This window comes from Cucurbita maxima, unplaced genomic scaffold, assembly GCF_002738345.1.
Source record: "Cucurbita maxima cultivar Rimu unplaced genomic scaffold, Cmax_1.0 Cma_Scf00018, whole genome shotgun sequence".
NCBI classification, from domain to species: domain Eukaryota; kingdom Viridiplantae; phylum Streptophyta; class Magnoliopsida; order Cucurbitales; family Cucurbitaceae; genus Cucurbita; species Cucurbita maxima.
Window position 1 is genome coordinate 673377 of NW_019272034.1, and position 19648 is coordinate 693024.

The 19648-nt window shown below is 37.7% G+C and overlaps 5 protein-coding genes and 1 long non-coding RNA gene across 6 annotated transcripts; 5 read left to right on the forward strand and 1 right to left on the reverse strand.

Annotated features, from left to right (window-relative positions):
- Positions 1-540: 540 nt before the first annotated feature.
- LOC111493017 (protein TOO MANY MOUTHS) lies at positions 541-2069 on the forward strand. The gene has a single exon (XM_023142582.1). The coding sequence runs from the start codon at positions 557-559 to the stop codon at positions 2036-2038; it is 1482 nt and encodes a 493-aa protein (XP_022998350.1). The 5' UTR covers positions 541-556; the 3' UTR covers positions 2039-2069.
- Positions 2070-2401: 332 nt separating this feature from the next.
- Positions 2402-5763, forward strand: LOC111493019 (PTI1-like tyrosine-protein kinase At3g15890). Its single transcript, XM_023142584.1, has 4 exons — positions 2402-2782; positions 3155-3302; positions 4535-4797; positions 4870-5763. The coding sequence occupies exons 1-4, from the start codon at positions 2739-2741 to the stop codon at positions 5528-5530; spliced, it is 1116 nt and encodes a 371-aa protein (XP_022998352.1). The 5' UTR covers positions 2402-2738; the 3' UTR covers positions 5531-5763.
- Positions 5764-6685: 922 nt separating this feature from the next.
- Positions 6686-9355, forward strand: LOC111493024. The gene is made up of 5 exons (XM_023142590.1): positions 6686-7166; positions 7661-7760; positions 7878-7977; positions 8072-8160; positions 8839-9355. Exons 1-5 carry the CDS (start codon positions 6962-6964, stop codon positions 9065-9067), a joined length of 723 nt encoding a protein of 240 aa, XP_022998358.1. The 5' UTR covers positions 6686-6961; the 3' UTR covers positions 9068-9355.
- On the reverse strand, positions 7575-8845 carry LOC111493025. Its single transcript, XR_002719956.1, has 2 exons — positions 8739-8845; positions 7575-8142 (listed from the first exon to the last, which is right to left on the reverse strand). It is a non-coding gene; the product is annotated as an uncharacterized LOC111493025 (long non-coding RNA).
- A 973-nt stretch (positions 9356-10328) lies between the features above and the next one.
- On the forward strand, positions 10329-13237 carry LOC111493023. Its single transcript, XM_023142589.1, has 5 exons — positions 10329-10735; positions 11183-11315; positions 12059-12279; positions 12452-12625; positions 12771-13237. The coding sequence occupies exons 1-5, from the start codon at positions 10568-10570 to the stop codon at positions 12855-12857; spliced, it is 783 nt and encodes a 260-aa protein (XP_022998357.1). The 5' UTR covers positions 10329-10567; the 3' UTR covers positions 12858-13237.
- A 519-nt stretch (positions 13238-13756) lies between these two features.
- Positions 13757-19279, forward strand: LOC111493015 (chaperone protein DnaJ). Its single transcript, XM_023142580.1, has 11 exons — positions 13757-14269; positions 14642-14710; positions 15179-15268; positions 15379-15500; positions 16872-17067; positions 17239-17414; positions 17644-17773; positions 17877-18037; positions 18116-18231; positions 18350-18443; positions 18973-19279. The coding sequence occupies exons 1-11, from the start codon at positions 13940-13942 to the stop codon at positions 19016-19018; spliced, it is 1530 nt and encodes a 509-aa protein (XP_022998348.1). The 5' UTR covers positions 13757-13939; the 3' UTR covers positions 19019-19279.
- Positions 19280-19648: the final 369 nt, after the last annotated feature.

Here is a 19648-nt window from a genome sequence, read left to right on the forward strand (position 1 = left end):
TTTTTTTTTTTTTTTTTTGCTTTTTTCGGTGGATTTTTTAATTTTTTTTTAAAAAATTTAATTTTCTTTTGGGCGTTGTGATTTGGGAAATTGAGGATTTTGTAATGGGCGTGGGTGGGAAATTAGAAAATAAAGCTTTCAGGTGTCGAGCTCTCAAGGGTTTCGTTTGCATGGCGGTTGTGTATTTGACACGTACCTAACCCTATTATTAGTAATTTTATAACTATTTTAACAAAATTATAAAAAATAATCTTTTATTTTAAATAATTATTTGATATGATTTTGATGGAATAAAATGAATTTTTTTTTTAAAAAAAAAGGAAGGCTCCACATTTTGCAATGGGCCCACGTGGAGGGCCCACTTGGAGAGCCCACTCCCCCAAAGCCCAAGGCTGAAACTCGAAAATCCCGTGAGCTCCATAAATATGAATAATTAATAACATTCCTCTCTATCTTGTTACAAATCCTCCCCCTTCAAATTCTCGTGACCCAATAAATTCTCAAAAAAACACTATAAATCCCAAAATTTGCCCTTTTTCTTCTTCAAATCCCTCCAATGGCGGCCTTAATTCAAATCTCCAATCTTCTCACACTTTTCATCCTTCTCTACTATCCTTCCCTCTCTGCTTCCTTCACCGTCATTATGTCTGACTCCGGCGCTCCCTCTGCCCTTGTTGACGGCCCCCAATCCGGCTTCTCCCTCCATAACGCCGCCGTCCGTACCGACCCCGCCGAACAATCCGCCGTCTATGATATCATGTCCGCCACCGGCAATCCCTGGGCCACCCAAATCCCCGACGTCTGCGGCGGCCGATGGCACGGCATTGAATGTATGCCTGATAATCACAATCTCTTCCATGTTGTTTCTCTCTCTTTCGGATCCCTCTCCGACGATACCGCATTTCCGACCTGCGACCCGACCCGATCCACCATTTCTCCCTCCCTCGCTAAACTCCCCCATCTTCGGACGCTGTTCTTTTACCGTTGTTTTACTGATAATCCGCAAATTGTCCCTTCGTTTTTAGGGCAGTTGGGCCCTTCCTTGCAGACTTTGGTCCTACGAGAGAATGGGCTTATTGGCCCAATTCCCAGTGAATTGACTAATTTGACCCGGCTCAAGGTTTTGGATCTTCATGGGAATAACCTAAACGGGTCGATTCCGGTTGGCTTGAACCGTTTGGTCGGTCTGCGGTCGTTGGATTTGAGTTGGAATAAGTTGACTGGTTCGATCCCGAGTTTGGGGTTGGATAATTTGAGAATACTCGATTTGAGTCAAAATCTTTTGACGGGTTTGATTCCAAATAGGATTGTGACATGTCAGTCTCTTATTAAATTGGATTTAAGTCGTAATAGCTTGATAGGAGTAATTCAAGAATCAATTACCGAGCTTAAGGATCTCGTACTTTTGGATTTGAGTTATAATCAAATCTCATGTCCACTTCCGATGTCACTTCAACATTTGAGCTCGTTAGAGGTTTTGATTTTGAAAGGAAATCCAATGAGTTGTAGCATTTCTAATGATCTATTTGACGGCATGTTGAGCTTGATGACGTTAATTCTTTCTAATATGGGCTTTCACGGACCAATTCCTAGGTCTTTGGGTCGATTACCCAATCTTCGAGTCCTACATCTTGATGCCAACTACTTTAACGGTTCGATCCCCTCAAACTTTCAAGATTTGAGAAACCTCAACGATCTAAGACTCAACGATAACATGTTGACCGGACGAATCCCATTGCAGAAACAAATGATTTGGAAGATGAAGAAGAAACTTACATTGTACAATAACTCGAACTTGTGTTACGACTCTGAGACCGGAGTTGTCGACATGTCAGCCTCACCATATAGTGTTGGTATCGGTCCATGTAATAGGCCAAATTCTGAATCAAGTCGAACCGTACAACACATTTCTAAAGGTAAAGAAAATGTAACTAGAAGTGATACATCGCTCGGGACACGTCGTACAAGCTCAAGCTCTATTCTAGTTTGGTTGTTTCAACTAACTACTTGTATTTGGGTCATCATTAAATTATTATAACATAAAGTGTAAGATAAAGCTTATTTGTTTTTTCTTGTTGTTGTTTTTTTTATATATATAAATATATATAATTGTGTAGGGTATCTTCAGGCCCAGTAAACTTTTGTGTCACGTGGGCCTGACCCATCAGGTGGTAATTTAATTTAATAAAAAAAATATGGTAACAGGAGCATATAAAGTAATATGAATATGTTTATAAAATTTAAATAAAGAAAAAATATGATAAAGACTAAATATTTTAATAAATTTAGTGATTTAAATGGTATTTTAATTTGTTAATTATTATTGTTGTTGTTTTTTTGAAAATGATTTGAAATATATAATTAGAATCCCCAAAAAAGACAAAAGAACAGAGAGAGACAGATATGAAGGCGTGAAGAAGACTACAGGCGCGCCTCCACTCTCTCTCTCTTCTTTCTCTCTCTACAAAACGCTCTCTCATTCGTCTTCGTCTGAGCCTCTCTATCTTGGAAGCCCAACACTCGGCGAGCTTCTCTTTTTAACTGTTTCACAGCCAAATTCAAAATCAAAATCCCATCAAGCAGAACCCATTTCCCTTTTACTCTTTTCAAATGTTTGTTTCTTCCTCTATTCCTTTACGATTCGCATCTCTATTGTTTTCTACGTTCTGCGTACAAATTAAGAAAGAAGAAGCTTAGTTCTTCTTTAGTGCAAGTGGGTGTGATTTGGCTCCGTGTTCATGGCCTTTCGCGCGATGTTTTGCTGTGGAATTGGTTCCGCACGGTACGTTTAATAGTTGAAACTCTGTGTTGATTTACTCCATCAAGTTATTTGGTACTGATATGAAATTTTTGGGCTACCCTTCTTTGCCATTCCCCCCCTTTTCTGTGCCCCTTTTTGGTTATCGCTTAAAATCTTTAGTTTTCTGGAAATCTGATGTGTATTGTTTTGGGTTGGAATTTTGGACTCGCGTCTGACTTTGAACTTGCGAGATATTGTTCGAACTTCTAAGGGGAATTTTATCGAGCACTTTGTGGGCATGATGTTTTGGGAGGAAAGAGTGACATAAGAAGTTTTAGTGAACTTTGATTCTTCATCTGATTGTCCTGATGCATATGATTGAAGGTTTTGTTTGTTGACTGTTTTATTGTGCAGGAAAGGAAGAGGGAAGAAACATCAAACATGGAGGGTGTTTTCATTGAAGGAGTTACACTCGGCCACAAATAATTTCAATTATGATAACAAGCTTGGAGAAGGAGAATTTGGTAGCGTTTACTGGGGTCAGCTTTGGGATGGATCACAAGTAATCAATGCCTTAACTTTTCTCAATACAAACTCTAGTGTCATTATTTGCTCAATAATGATCCAAGGAAGCCTATCTTATCATATTTCATCCTATCATTGATGTAACATAGATTCTTTGATTTAAGTTTTAAATTTGGAATATTCCTTCTCAACATGTTTCAAGGAAATTGTGCACCTTTCTTGATTGTTCCAAATTTACCCAGTCATTTTAGCACCATCTGAGCACTTATTTGGTTGGTTTTAAACTACTTGTAAGCGATTGAGTTAGGATCTCGCCTGTGTTGAATAATCCATTGGATGTAGCAGAGTCTTTCAGTTCAAGAGGTGAAGTTTACACTTCTTTGAAACTTCATGTACATGCTCCCTATCGTGTAAAATTTTCCAGATGTTTGTCGCATGATCGTGAAAGAGCCCACCGCTAGCACATATTGTCTTCTTTGGGCTTTCCCTCTCGGGCTTCCATTTAAGGTTTGTAGAATGCGTCTATTAGGCAGAGGTTTCCACACCCTTATAAAGAGTGCTATGTTCCCCTCTCCAACCGATGTGGATCTCACAATCCACCCCCCTTCGGGACTCAGCGTCCACACCCTTATAAAGAGTGCTATGTTCCCCTCTCCAACCAATGTGGATCTCACAATCCACCCCCCTTCGGGACTCAACGTTCTCGGCTAGTATTCGTTCCCTTCTCTAATCAACGTGGGACCCCCCAATCCACCCCTCTTCGAGGCTCAGCTCCTCGCTAGCACATTGCCTGGTGTCTGGCTCTAATACCGTTTGTAATAGCCCAATCCCACTATTAGGAGATATTGTCCTCTTTGGGATTTTTCTTTCAAGCTTCCCCTCAAGGTTTTTAAAACGCGTTTGCTAGGAAGAGGTTTTCACACTTATAAATAAAGAGTGCTCTGTTCCCCTCTCTAACCGATGTGGAAACTCACAGAGGGCTGTTTGGTTGATTTGGTACTGCTTCTATCAAGAAAATTCTTCTCTTGTTCTGTTTGGTTTCTTGGCAGCAGAATGTTGATAATTTCTATTGTTGCAAGCTAAGTATGCTTTCATTATGATAAGGAGTTAATACCATAAAGTTCAAAGACGGAATCTTGGTTGTAAATTAATCCTTGCTTTGCATACTTCTAGGATTGAAATACCATATCAGTACTTTGAACATGTTAACATTATTTGTATTTTGAGTTACAGAAACTGCAACCGATTCTGAATGGAATAGTTTTGCAGATTGCTGTTAAGAGGTTGAAGGTTTGGAACAACAAAGAAGACATGGAATTCTCTGTTGAAGTCGAGATACTGGCCCGAGTTCGGCATAAGAATCTATTGAGTTTACGTGGCTATTGTGTTGAAGGGCAAGAGCGTTTGATCGTGTATGACTACATGCCCAATCTAAGTCTTCTCTCCCATCTACATGGGCATCACTCTTCAGAATCCCAACTCGATTGGAAACGCCGAATGAAAATCGCTATCGGGTCTGCTGAGGGAATTGCGTAAGTACACACGTCTTCATTTATCTTCCATCGTTCTTCACATTATAACGCTCCTAATTTTGTTTGGTCCAGCTATCTTCACCACCAAGCAACTCCACGTATAATTCATCAAGACATCAAACCAAATAATGTTTTGCTCGATTCAGACTTCCAAGCTCGTGTAGTCGACTTCGGGTTCGCAAAACTCATCCCCGATGATGCAACACATGTAACAACAGGAGTCAAGGGCACACTTGGATACCTCGCTCCAGAATACGGTATGTCAGGGAAGGCATCAGAGAGTTGTGATGTATATAGCTTTGGCATTCTCCTGCTCGAGCTCGCAACCGGAAAGAAACCTCTTGAGAAGTTGAGTGCAACAACGAAACGCACAATCACAGAGTGGGCACTGCCGGTAGTAGTTGAGAAAAAATACAACGAACTTGCAGATCTAAAGCTAAATGGAGAGTACAATGCAGACGAGCTAAAGCGAGTCGTCCTCGTTGCACTCAGTTGTTCCCATTCACGGCCTGAGAAACGTCCCACCATGCTCGAGGTCGTAGAGCTGCTAAAAGGAGAATCGAAAGAGAAGGTAGCCAAGTTAGAAGATGATGAACTGTTCAAGAGCCATCAAGTAGCTGCAGCACAAACTACAGAGACAGCAGCAGCTGGTGAAGATAGCTCAGACTTGATATCAGAAGAAAAGGATTCAAAAGAGAATTCAACACCAAACCCACATGAGAATAGCAGCTAAGTCTTCTTTCTTCAAGCTTTTTTTCCCCATTTTCCCTTTGGAGGCTCTGGCTGTCACTTACAAAAGCATGTCAGAGTGGTAAATTTGGGTATTGATTATGATTCTCAAGCATTGTTTTATGAGTGCAGCTGAGATTTGTTTTGGCTCTTTTTGTTCTTATTTGTGTGTGTGTGTATGTATTGTATTGTATTGTAAGTGGCATCAAACTGTATCCAACTTTCTGGGTTCTCTCTGTGTGTGCATGTACAGACTTCTTTCTGCTTTCATTTTGTTTGTTTGTTTGTTTTGTTGTTTTAGGAAGGAGAAGATTCATTTCACAGATTTGTATTAAAAATATTGGATTTTTTTAATATTTAAAATATAGACACGAGACCGAGGTTCAAGAACAAACAGACTTATAGAAATCCGTCGAAATTCTTAGAACCAAAGGAGTAAAAGCATTTGAAGTCTACGAAAAGATGAAATTCATCTACCATAACACAAGTTTTCATGGTTTTCAACACGCCATCACTGTCATCCGTACAGAGGTGTCTTGCCTTTACGTAAGCAAAGTTCATATCAAAACCAGACACCAAGCTATGTATTAACAATGACGTTGTTCTCATAAGAGAGACGAATTTAGAGATCCCACATCGTTCAAAATGATAACAAAATATTTTTTTATAAAGGTATGAAAACTCATCCTTAACTGACGTATTTTAAAAGCGTGAGACTGACGTAATGGACTAAAGCTGACAATATCTATTAATGGTGGTCATAAACCGTTTACCTTTTCTCTCTTCTCCTCGGGCTTGGCACATATGTAACTAGACCAAAATCTAAAGTAAGTAGGTCTTTCCTTCTCCATATGATGAAGGCTTCCATAAATTCAAAAGGAATGGATAAAGAGAGAATTAGATACCTTCATTAATTTCCCCACCGTATGAAACAAAACATGATTCCATCTTTGATATATATATTTTTTCTTTTCCAAAGTACTTTGAGGAGAAAAGGTAAAGCTACGAATATGAGATATATAATAATTTTCGAGTAAATTTTTTATATAGATATATTAGATATAAAATTTATATTTATATTTAATGAGATATTTAGCAAAATAATAATAATAATAATAATAAAAAGAGTAACTAATTGAGGGGCCACCTTTGTACACATGGCGGGAGAAGGGCGCGAGTAGGAAAATATAAGACTTTGCGAGTACCGCCACTCGCGCGTGGAAATTTCTGGATTTAAAAGTAAAATTGTTAGCGCGAGTCCATATGTAAAAGGAAAAACCTCCACCATTGTGTAACGGTCCTCTCCTCTCTATTTGAAAGCTCAGAACCAACCAACAAACAAACTTCCCCGAAATCCCTCCATTTTTCTTCCCTCGTCTTTTCCGATTTCAAATTCTCGATCTCACTCAAACCCTAGCTGCTTCAGAGCCCTAGGATGCGAAGGATTGGCGGTCCCCGAGAGAGGAGTAAGATCGGTAACTTATGGCGTTTCAACCGCTTCATTGATAACCGGTGCTTGGCTCCGCTTACGCTCGACGGAGATGGTGATGTTGACGCTCTCAGACGGCGGCCTTATCGGTTGCTTCCTCGGCTGGAGCTCATTGATCTCTTTGTCCTCAAGCTTGATGGCTCTGTATTTGGTGATTCCTTGGCCATTTCTGTCCGCTTTTTTCATTCTTTCTTTTTTAACTCTGTTTCTTGCAAGAAATCAGAACTATATCATGTATGAACTTCGCTTTTGCTTCGAGATGAACTATCGTTTGCTATTTAGGTGGTCGAGATGAAACTTGAAAGCGGCATGGAAACGGAAAGTGCTTAAAGATAACCTGCTTAAGAATTAAGAGAATAGAATCGCTTACTTTTATGAGAACACTGTAGTGGAAAGTGTTTGAAAAGAGTGACTAATTAAAGTGTAATGGCTTATGGCGAATATGACTAAGATAAATGCGATATCAAGAAAAGTAACTCTCGTTATTCCTTTACATTATTCCTCTTTTTTCCCCTGCTTTATAGCTGTGGAGAATGTGTACAGTGAAAATAACCAGATATTTGAAGCTACTCGTTCTTTGTATTGCTAGAATTACAGTATTATTAACTATAATTTGAATGGATTTCGTATGGTTTGGCTATCCAGGTGTTCGTGTAGCGCGCAATGGTACAGTAGCAGATCTCAAACAAGCGATAGAGGAAGTTTTTGATTCACCCCGGGCGAGCGAACACTGCAAGATTACATGGTAGTATTGACCATCTTATGAGACTTGTGACTAATTTTACCACCTTGATTTTGTTTTTGTTTCTTTTGGTAGGTTTGTAATTTTATTTGAGTTTTGCATGAATGCATGTGCTCGTAGGTCACTTGTCTGGGGACATTTCTGCTTATGTTATGAAGGAGAAAAGCTTATTGATGACAAGGCATACATTAGAGTTGTAGGCATCAAAGATGGTGATCAGGTGTGGCAATGTAGTGATGTGTCTCTTGCTTGTTTATTGAGTTGAATACTGCTGCTCTGTAGCTTTTAATGCTTTGTCCTCGTATATTATGCAGCTTCAGTTTATTAGGCATATGTCTATCAACTGTCTGCCAATGAAGAGAGATAGGAAGAACCAAGCCGTTCCCTGCAAAACAGTGTTGTTGTAAGTTGTTCTTTCTTATGGATACAATAGCACATGCGTCTGTCTCTTACAAAACGGTGTTGTTTGGTGTTGTTCTTTTTAGTGGCCGCACTAACACATGGCACATGCATACGTATGCCAATCCACGGGCTGATACCATTCTAATTTCTGAATGCAATTTCTCAATTTGACGGTTTATTTACTCGACATGAATTGGGTATTAGTTAATGAAATTTTGTGTAGAATCTTTTACAAAATTCTCAACTAATATTATCTAACTAATTAGAATGGTTGGTTATTAGAGCATGATATTTGATTCATCAAATATAGCATTATTGTATACTCTTTCATAATATATGGCTCAGCTCCATCTTTCAAGTTTTAATCTAATCTTTTCCCTCAAAATATTGAAAAAAAAAAAAAAATCACATTGAGGGGGAGTCAACAATTTGTTCAGAATCATTTCCAAAATAAAATTTCCATTGTTTCTATTTCACATTTTCAGTAATGCAGTTGTAATCTCTGTTGCATTTCTCATTTCTACAAATAAATAGCATCCATATTCATCATTAGACTAGCCTTTATCACCTAGGACTTACCATTCTTAATTTCTGTAACTCAGTTCAATAGAAGACGAATTTCTCAATATTTGCTTCTTACTCTGTTGTACTAGATATTTAACTTTTACTTCCCATAAAGTCTGCCAGCAGAATCAAAATCTATTGAAGGGAATCAAGTAGCTGGTCAAGGCGATCCCGTGAATTATGAAGTTCACGAGGACGGTTCCAACCAGGAGGAGATTCCTATGGCTGGATTTCAGCTAGCAAATATCTTTAGAGGACGGCTATTATATTCCAAGATATGGGGTTTTTTTAGAAGTGCATCAGAAGGCAGGAATAGGCCTTCTTCCGGTTTCTGCATTACTTGACTTAGCAAATGGACATGGAATAACACAAGCTGCAAGGTAAATTAGCCTGGCCATTTGAAGTTATGAAACAATTTGTGTGCTATTCTCTGTCTTTTGTTTGCCATTAACTAAGTGGCCACCGGAACTAGGATGTGCAGAGACTGAAACTTTAGCATTTGATTTATGAACATGACAAGTTAGATTCTAGAATAAAGAAGTGAGAGAGAGAAGATTGACTCTGACATGTATATATCAGCCTGGATTTGTTGTTGGATGTTTCTGTATAAAGTTCTTTTACTTCCCTTCCAACTCTCCTCTTTCAATCTCCTGTGGTTCCACTGAACTTGGAAGCGATTTTCTTAAATTAATGTGGAGAGGAAGTAAGTAATTTCAAGGACTTCGTGACTTTTGAGTTTGTTTCCAAAATAATTTTCATGGTTTTAGAACAAAATTTCAAGTGAAATTGTTTCCAAGCCCTGTTCTTGTATTTCATTTGTTTTCATGGAGGACGACTAAGTTCTAAAAAGCGTAGAAGTTGTTGACTGGGTTCTAAAAGCCATTGAAGTTGTCATTTCTTTCTAGAACTAATGCACGTGTGAGTAGTGATTTAAAAATATAAAATTGGGGATAAATTTTAACCCATATGATTTGTGTATGAGATTGTAGCTTGGTTGGAGAGAAAAACAAAACATTTCTTATAAAGATAAAACTATTTTCTATCACCTGTGTTTTTTAAACTTTGAGGGGATGTGTTTTAAAACTTTGAGAGGAGCTCGAAAGGGAAACTCCAAATAATACAACATTAGTGGGCTTGAGTTGTTACATACCTATCTACTTGGGGTTTGAATTTGATTTCTAATTGCTTTCTTAAGTTCAATTGGTGAATTGACCTCTAAATTTAAAAACTCACACATTTATATACCACTCATTTAAACGATACATATCGATACCACTCATTTAAAATTCGTTCATACATAAATTTTTACCCTAAATAAATTCTTACAAAATTTAGATTATCCATTTGAAATTCATTAAACATTTGAAAGATGGATCGAAATTCATTTATCTATGAAATTTGAAAAGTTTAATTTGTATAATCATAAATCTCTACGTGTGTGTAAATGACGTTTTTCAAATAGAACATGACAAATCGCGTAAACAGATACACTTAGAATATCTATGCTTTAAACCGATATAATTAATTTGACAAATTTTATATTTTTTATTATTATTAGAGTTGAACGGACTTTTTTAAAAAAAATTTAATTTTTTTTCCTTATTTGGTGAATTCACACCCACTTGAGACCCTAAGAAACCTAACCCCAAAGAAATCAAAATCTTTCATTCCCTTCTTCTTCTTCCTTTTTCCTCCTGCCCAAGCAAAAGCTCCCTTCTCCAGCCCTAACATTTCTTCCCATTCTGTTCGTCGCCTCCTCCTTCAATCGTGTTCGAATTGGTGTTTGCTTCGGGGACGAACGGTAATTTTAGGAATTAGATTCTGCAAGCGACAACCGGGAGACGATGTCTGCTGTGGTGTGCGGGACCAAAAGATCTTTCTTTGAAGAACTACCGCCTTCGCCTCCCGTTTCCAAGCGCCTCCGCTGCTCCTCTACTACTTCTCCAATTAGATTCGCTGCGTCCTGTCTTATTGATCAGCTACAGAATTTGTTTCCTCAAATGGACCATCAGGTTTCTTCTTTCTTCCTTGTCTTCTTTTTTATTTTTATTTATTTTATTTTAAATATATAGTTTCGTTTTAATTTGAGAAACTGTCGCTCTCTGTTTGTTTCTGAGGTTTCCTTTTTTTTTTTTTTCTTTTCTTTTCTTTTCTTTTTTGTGCTTGTGTAATATCATATTTCTTGACAGGGTTATAACATGAATTTATTTGGGATTTTCTGAAAACAGGTGTAACCTTAGGGAAATCGTGTTATTCTCTTCGTTTTGCATATAATAGTGAAGTTATATGCGTTTTTGGGCTGTGAATTTATCAACTTAGTTCGCTAAGTTGCAGCATGAAATTGGAGGGCTTCTATTCAGTTTTAATTTGTGATGCATCTCTTTCGGTTTCTTATTTGATACTGTAGTTTGTTTTTCCCCTAAGGTTTTCTTGATCGTGGTTGAATTTTTTCCTTTCAGCTTCTTGTAAGAGTCCTTGAAGAATGTGGCAACGACTTGGATGCTGCCATCAAAAGTCTGAGTAACATGTGTTTGGGATCTACTGTTGAGAATCCTGTTGCTACTACACCAGCAGAGACAAATTTGGACCAAGGTATCACATGGTGCTAAATAATGAAGGAATTGCTTCATGTTTATTTTCCTTGTTTCTGTTTATTCATGAGTTTAATTATATTATGATGATGAATTCATGATTGAATTCCTTGTTCAAAGAAAGGAAGGTTTAACTTTTAGATGAAACTATGCTAATTGAGAAACATAGTTCGCAATTGGAATATAATGTATGCTTATTTCATGGAAGAGATCCAATGGGCCCCCCTTGCGTATTGTCCCTAGTTTGGATTACTAATCATACCCGTTCCTTGTCCAGGTTAGAGGAAGATGTTTCCAGTTTTGATTGAGAAATCAGAAACAAATTTCTCATGTAGAGTACCATACGTCCATTCTCTTAGAGTATGATGTATTTTTTTTTTCATTTGGAGTATGATGTACCTTGCTGTTTGTAGTTTGATTTGGTAAGTATATATTTCGGAATTGGCTGGTACATGCTCAGGAAAATAACCCTAGTTCCGTTTTGCTGGAGATAAATTTGTGAAAGGAGTTCTAATCTTCTATGCTGTATTGCCCCTGATTTGTTTGCAATGAGGTTTTTTTTTAGTCTGATAATTTATTTCTCTGCCTCACAGCATGATTTGTTCTCAACAAAAATTTCATATTAATGTTGAACCTTGCTTCATGCATTTTTTCTACTAAGGGCACTGTTCAACAACTTTCATTCCCTTTTTTTTGCTTTCTTGTAAAGATGTATAATTCAACGTATGTTTAAAAAATTTGTAGGTTCATTTGCTGACAATGGGGAGCCTGCTGCTTCAGAGAATTTGTCAGCACCAAGCCGTGTTTCTCTTGATGGTAGGGAATGGGTTGACTTGTTTGTAAGGGAAATGATGAGTGCTACTAGTGTAGAGGATGCTAGGACTCGTGCAGCTAGAGCATTAGAGGCTTTAGAGAGCTCGATTAGTGCACGTGCTGGTGCTGATGCAGCACAAAATTTCCACAAGGTACGTCAATCGTAATCCTCACAACTCCAATAAGCTTTCCATATCCTTGGGGAATAAATTTGGAATACTGGTAGGCTTTTGGAGCATTTGAAAGCAGTTAGATTTGGTTGAGGCTCATTCACTTGTCAAACATTCTATTGCTATAAACTTATGTTTTTCCACTGTTACTCAGGAAAACACGCAACTGAAGGAACAAATTGAAGTACTACTACGAGAAAATACAATTCTTAAGCGAGCAGTTGCCATACAACATGAACGTCAGAAGGAATTTGAGGATAAGAACCTAGAGTTGCAACACCTTAAACAGTTGGTATCTCAATATCAGGAGCAGCTGAGAACGCTAGAGGTCAGAATAAACTGCACAACCTTTTCAATTGTCTTCCCTAGTATTTTTGCAGACCTTTTTAAAGTTCTTAAACATGTTCATGTTCATGATCATGCTACTTTTTCTAACCGGTTGGAAATGAACTTCGTTGCTTTTGTTGTTACAGGTAAACAATTATGCATTGACAATGCATTTGAAGCAGGCTCAACAAAGCAGCTCGATTCCCGGACGCTTCCATCCCGATGTCTTCTAGCAAAAAGCAGTGTAAAGATCAAAATTGTTGGTTGCAGAAAGGTAGTAGCAGAGAGCGTGAATGAGAGATGAGGGAAGGGGAGAGCAGGGAGGAATGGAGCATCCTATGAATAGAGGTATTGCAGACCAGTGTGTGTTTGTTTCTGTATTTGAGTTTGATCATATTTCTTCCTGGAATGGTGACTGCCACCGCAGCTCTGTTGTGGAACTTCTATTTGTTTCCCCATGCTTTTCAATAAAGCCTTTGTTCAATTTGATGATTGTTGGTGGTGGAATATCAAATTATTGCCAAGTTTATGCTCTTAAATTACAAGTTGACGTAATTGTACTTTTGGATCGTTTGCAAATGAATAATGACGGTTAGGTTTCGTTCGTGAATAATGATGGTTAGGTTTCGTTCGTGAATAATAACGGTTAGATTTTGTTCGTGAATGATGACAGTTAGGTTTTGTTTGTGAATGATAAATTTTTATTTATTTATTACTATAGACATTGCTTCTATTTATTTATTCATGAATTCCTCGAGCAAGGATTGAATCTTTACGTTCGGGTAAAAGATTTGTTGCCTAAATGGATAAATTGTTAACAAGTTAATAGTAAAAAATATATCTTTTCAGAAAGTAAGTACAAACATTGTTTCTATTTATTTACTGTTCACAAATTTCTCAGTGCAAGGTGTTGAAACTTTGTAATTCGGGGTAAAAAACTAATCTAAATTTGGGTTGGGATTTATATATATATATATTTTTTATAATTAAATGGAGCCAAAATAAATATATATATATGTCAAGTTGTTAAATTATGACTTAAAATATATATATCTTTGAAATATATTAAAAAAATGGAAGAAAGAAAAAGACCTAAAATTTCATAAAAACAACATGAACACAATTAAAACTGTGGCATTACGTGTAACAAGAAAAATCACACCACATCTTTCGATCCTCTTCTTCTTCTTCTTCTTCTTCTTCTTGCCCACAGTCTCAAAAGCCAGCGTAAATTTCCCACCAAAACGGTGAACAATCGCATTCATCTCCTCAGTTTAACACTCCCATCATACCCATTTCTTATCTACAGGCTCTAATGGCCGCTTCGTCTCTTTCCCTCCTTCCTTCTCCCCTCACCTTTCCCCCTTCCGAGCGTTTCTCTGCTTCTTCTTCTTCCGCTTCATCATCTTCCTTCTTCCATGGCGGAACCCATCTCAAGTTCCACAGGAACTTCCTTAATGTGCATTTTTATTCATCTAATTCTTCTCCTTCTTCTCCCAATTCCCAATTTAATAAAAGGGCCTCTTCCAGACGAGGCATGGGAGTTGTTGTTTGTGCTTCCGGGGATTATTATGCAACTCTCGGGATCCCCAAGTCTGCTAATAGCAAGGAAATTAAGGCCGCTTATCGAAAATTAGCCCGTCAGGTACGAAATTTGTTCAAGTTTTTTTGGGTGTAATTTGGTAATCGCGATGAAGCTGGGAGGTTAGTTGTTGAGAATTTTATCTATACGGGAATAAATTTGTGGGAAAATGGGTACTGTTTGTTTAAACTCTCAATGTCATCTTTGAACCTCTTCGAGCATCGCCAATCACTGATAATTTGAATCTACTACAATACTGTTAATTATAGCTGATGATCGTAATGCTTCATCTTTTCTAAATGTTTTCTCTAGAATATGGGCTGTGAAATATACAGATTGAGCTGAGTTTTTGTAAGCTTCATTGTGGAGTGGTTTGGTTTGTAAATCTTCGGCTTGCCAACATGACTCTTTTTATTCTCTCTCTTTTCTCTCAAGTATCACCCTGATGTGAATAAAGAACCTGGAGCAACTGAGAAGTTCAAAGAGATCAGTGCTGCTTACGAGGTATGGTTGAGGAAAAAGATTTAATCATAGTGCATGTGGGTGTATGTTTTCAGAGCTTCCATTTCAAGTTGCAAATATATCTTAAATGTGTATTCTTCCTGTCTTCTTTGGCAATATTTAAATCTATGGTGTGTTCTTATCAACTATCGACTCTTCACAATTGTATGATATTGTCCACTTTAAGCATAAGCTCTCATGGCTTTGCTTTGGGCTTCTCCAAAAGGCCTCATACCAATGGAGATGTATTCCTTACTTATAAACCCATGATCATTCCCTAAATTAGCCAATGTGGGACACCCTCCCAACAATCCTCAACACTATCTATATTTGCAATCGGTTTCCAAATTTATCATTTCAAAAGTTGGTTTCTTCACTTTATGATATTATTGATTGCTGATGAAACACTTTACCCTTTTGATTTTCCCACTTATAATATTGTCCTTTGAATCGCAAGTACAATGCTGTCAGGTTCTTTCAGATGATAAGAAGCGGGCTTTGTATGATCAATATGGTGAAGCTGGAGTGAAGAGTACAGTAGGGGGATCTAGTGCTTATACGGTTCGTTGATATTTGACGTCGTCTCTAATTTGCTAGAGAAATGTGCTTCCTGCTTGATGCATTTTTACGTCAAGAAATATTGGGGCTTATACAATATATTGTTGTTGCAGACTAATCCCTTTGATTTATTTGAGACATTCTTTGGACCAAGCATGGGAGGATTTGGCGGTATGGATCCAACTGGGTTCCGCACACGCCGAAGCAGTACTGTTACTAAGGGTGAAGACATACGGTGAGTCACAGTATGATAAGTGCTTGAAAAATATGATTTTTTTGCTACTATTTTTGGAGCAGGGTGATATTTCCTTCAATGCCTGTGTTTGTTAGATTCAATTAAGGGAATCTTACTTGTACCTTCGCTGATTTCCATGTTTGTTTTGTGTTACAAATTTTCTATTGGAGTATTTGTCTATCAATTTTAAGCATTTCATGTTCATTATATGTGTTACAAATTTTCTATTGGAGTATTTGTTAACAAATTTTAAGTAGACGTGTGGAGAGGGGAACGAAGCATTTCTTATAAGGATGTGGAAATCTCTCTATAGTAAACGCGTTTTAAAACTTTGAGAAGAAGCTCGGAAGGGAAAGCCCAAAGAGGACAATATCTGCCAGTAGGGAGCTTGGGCTGTTACAAATGGTATCAGAGCTAGGCACCGGATGGTGTGCTAGCGAGGACGTTGGACCCCGAATGGAGGTAGACTGTGAGATCCCATATCGGTAGGAGAGGGGAACGAAATATTCCTTATAAGGGTATGGAAACCTCTTTCTATTAGATGAGTTTTAAAACCTTGAGAGGAAGCCCGAAAGGGAAAGCCCAAAGAGGACAATATCTGCTAGCGGTGGGCTTGGGCTGTTACAATGTGCCTATGTTTATGACATTACAGTTCGTCATGCTGAGGAAAACCTTTACTTATTTTGTTGATTTGAGAAAAATTTACAAGACATGCTATAACCTGATTTTCCTCTTTCCCCCACACATTTCCTACCTCCATAAGATCTAGAAGGCGACCTGTTAGTTTTATAAATTTTTCAGGAAATCCTCATTTTCTACAGTACTTGTTGGTGTGCATTGTCACTTGATCTTCCTCTTGCTTAAAGTTATGTAGTTAATTAAATGATATTAGTACTAAGTGGACATAGGTTTATAGAGACGCAGTTAAGTTTGCCCGTGGCAATAGGTGAGGCATTGCAAGCCACTCTTACAAATGCCTTTGATTGGGCTTTTTCTACTTTGAGAGCATCAGGCATTGATTTTTTATATCGTAATTTCTCTATTTTCAACTAAAAAATTCTAGCACAATGGGTTGGCATAGAGGTCAATAAGAGCCATGTCAATAATAAATGACTTAGAGAGAATGAGTTCAAGTCATGGTAGGGTTATATAGTTGTCTTGGGAGAATCATCGAAGGGTGCGCAAGCTGGTCCAAACACTCCCGAATATTAAAAAAATAAAGAATTTTAACAAATAGGTGACTAGAATAACAAGTACTTCAATTGATTACGTATTTTATCGGGCTGTCTTCAATCAGTAGAATATTATTTCCTTGTAGTTCTTTTTTCAACTTTAACTCATTAAATTCACATTAAATGACTGCAAGTCCAGTTATGACATCAATTTAGGATTTTCGGAAGCCATATTTGGATCAGAGAAAGAATTTGATCTGTCCCATCTGGAAACATGTGAAGTCTGCTTGGGTACTGGTTCAAAGGTAGGCTCCAAAATGAGGATATGCTCAACATGTGGAGGGAGAGGTCAAGTTATGAGAACCGAGCAAACACCTTTCGGCTTGTTTTCTCAGGTATTGGCATCACTGTTGCTTTCAAACTTGACTTTTGCCTTCCCTAACTTTGTAGCTGACCGAAGTTTGAAAATTCATTTGGTTTGGTTGGAATGCTTATCTACTGTTTGCTATCTGAGATAGTTTTGTATTTGTTTAAATCCGATCGGTTTGGTCCAATACTTATGTCAGGTTTCTGTATGTCCAAATTGTGGTGGCAATGGTGAGGTCATATCTGAATTCTGTCGGAAGTGTTCTGGTGAAGGACGCATCCGCATTAAGAAAGTCATCAAGGTTAAAATTCCTCCTGGAGTTACTGCAGGCAGTATCCTAAGAGTTGCAGGAGAAGGTGATGCTGGACCCAAAGGGTATGAGCTCAAGTTTTTTACTTCTGATTATAATATTTTAGGGTGATGTTTCTGATTCATAACCTTGCGAGGCACTAATCTGTCGAACACGTGTCCTTGCAATGTTATATTGGCTTTGAGATTCCTTTATTTTGTGAATGAAAATGGCCCAGCTTTCTTTCCAGGTTTTATTCTTAAGTTCTCGTTAGTACTTCAAACAAGTAAGCCAGGTAGCTTTTTTGTTTGCCAGGGGACCTCCAGGAGATTTATTTGTGTATCTTGATGTAGAAGAAATACCTGGAATTCAAAGAGATGGCATCAATCTTTACTCAACAGTTGCTATCAGTTATCTGGATGCCATTATGGGATCTGTTGTCAAGGTGGACTTTTACTTACCTCTTTATTCTTCATTAACAAATGATGTATGCATTTTGTTGAATTTGCTTTGCTATATGGTTTAATCTTTTTATATGAGATATACAGGTAAAGACTGTTGAAGGAATGGCTGATCTACAAATTCCACCTGGTACTCAGCCTGGTGATGTTCTTGTTCTTGCAAAGAAAGGTGTTCCAAAACTGAATAAGCCATCGATTCGAGGCGATCACTTATTCACAATCAAAGTAACCATACCAAATCGTATCAGGTAAAAGTGTATTCATTCTAGATTCTCCTTTTTCTTCATCTTTTGGTAAGTATTAACAATGTATATTTTTGTTTACAGTGAAAAAGAGCGAGAATTGCTTGAAGAGCTAGCTTCATTGAACAACGCTTCTGGGACTGGGAGTCGTTTCAGAACTCGCCCAAAACCCCAACCACAACCACAACCACAACCAACTAGTAAGCTATATTGACAGATCTTTCCTGCAAGTTTTCCTAATCTCCTAATAGAACTACATATAACATTTTCATCCACACTTTTCAATAGTGGAATTCTTAGAAGTGTTTGCATTTACAGGTATAAGTACAGAAGATGAGGTCAAAACAGTTGCCAATAGTACTGATGATGGGGACTCGAATGATCTATGGAAGAAAGTACAAGATTTTGCCGGGTACTCTCTCTTTTACGTGCTTTCAATTGCCCCGTTTCGTTTTGGGGTGTGTTTGGTGGGAATGGACATAGGAAAGTAAATTCTGAATTCATTCCATTCCAATTAGATTATTGGTAGACATTTTGGATGTTCGAGTCTTTAACAGAAGATCCAAAATGACGTGTTGCTACTGCATGGTGTGAAGATTAACTGCTCGCCTCGCCTCACCTACTTTTTCCATCGCTTTTGCAAATATATCGCTAATTGCTGGTCTCGTCTCTTTAAACTATCATATTCTGGGGATTAACAACACGTAGGGTGGAAGGATTAAAACCTCGCAGTATAAAATTTGAAGTTATGTTTGGATTATGAGTTCTCAAAAACTGTTTCTTTTCTTGTTTACTTTGAAGGTCCGAGTTGATTGAACATTCTGGAATCATGTGTTCATGATTAATGATTTTGAATGCACCATAAACTTAAGTTTTACAAAGACTTGTGTCAAAGTGATAGCTTGCTGTTGCCTCTACTTATAAGCATGTGGAACTTGCAGGTCTGTAGCGAATGGAGCTCTAAAATGGCTGAAAGATAACTTTTAGCCCCACATGTAAAATTTGGCTCGGTTGAAAGCGAACAATGTTTACGAGTTCTCGTTCGACCTCATCGGCTGTAGATGATTTTACTGCTATCCAATAATGGCTCAAAGACATTATTTGGCCATTTTCTGGAGATGTTTTCTTGAGGCATCTTCCAGTGGTGACATTGTGCTCAGAGTGGGTGTTCTCTACTTTCTTCAAGCCAAGTTTTTGTATGTCTCACTTGTTATAATGATAATGGTTAGAGTTACATTTGCAGACTCACAATATTCATTTGTAGCTTTTCAAGGTATTATTAAACAAAAATGATTTTGACTTGGGATTTTGTTGAAATATTGTGATTCATCTATGTATCGTGTTCATTCTATGGTGCTTCGTGTTCATTTAAACCTTGAGAATCAATCTATTAGACGCATAAGTAGACACAAACCAAAAAGGTTAGATACTAAACCGACGACTCTGAATTTTCATATGATTACTCTTTAATTATATAAATACTATTTTTAGAACAAAAATCTGTACTATTTAGACCCAACAAAAAAAGGAAAAACAAAACTGAAATTCAAGTAAATAAACCGAGGATCCTCTACGGGCAGGCGCATACTATAATAATAGGCATTTGGTCGACAATCG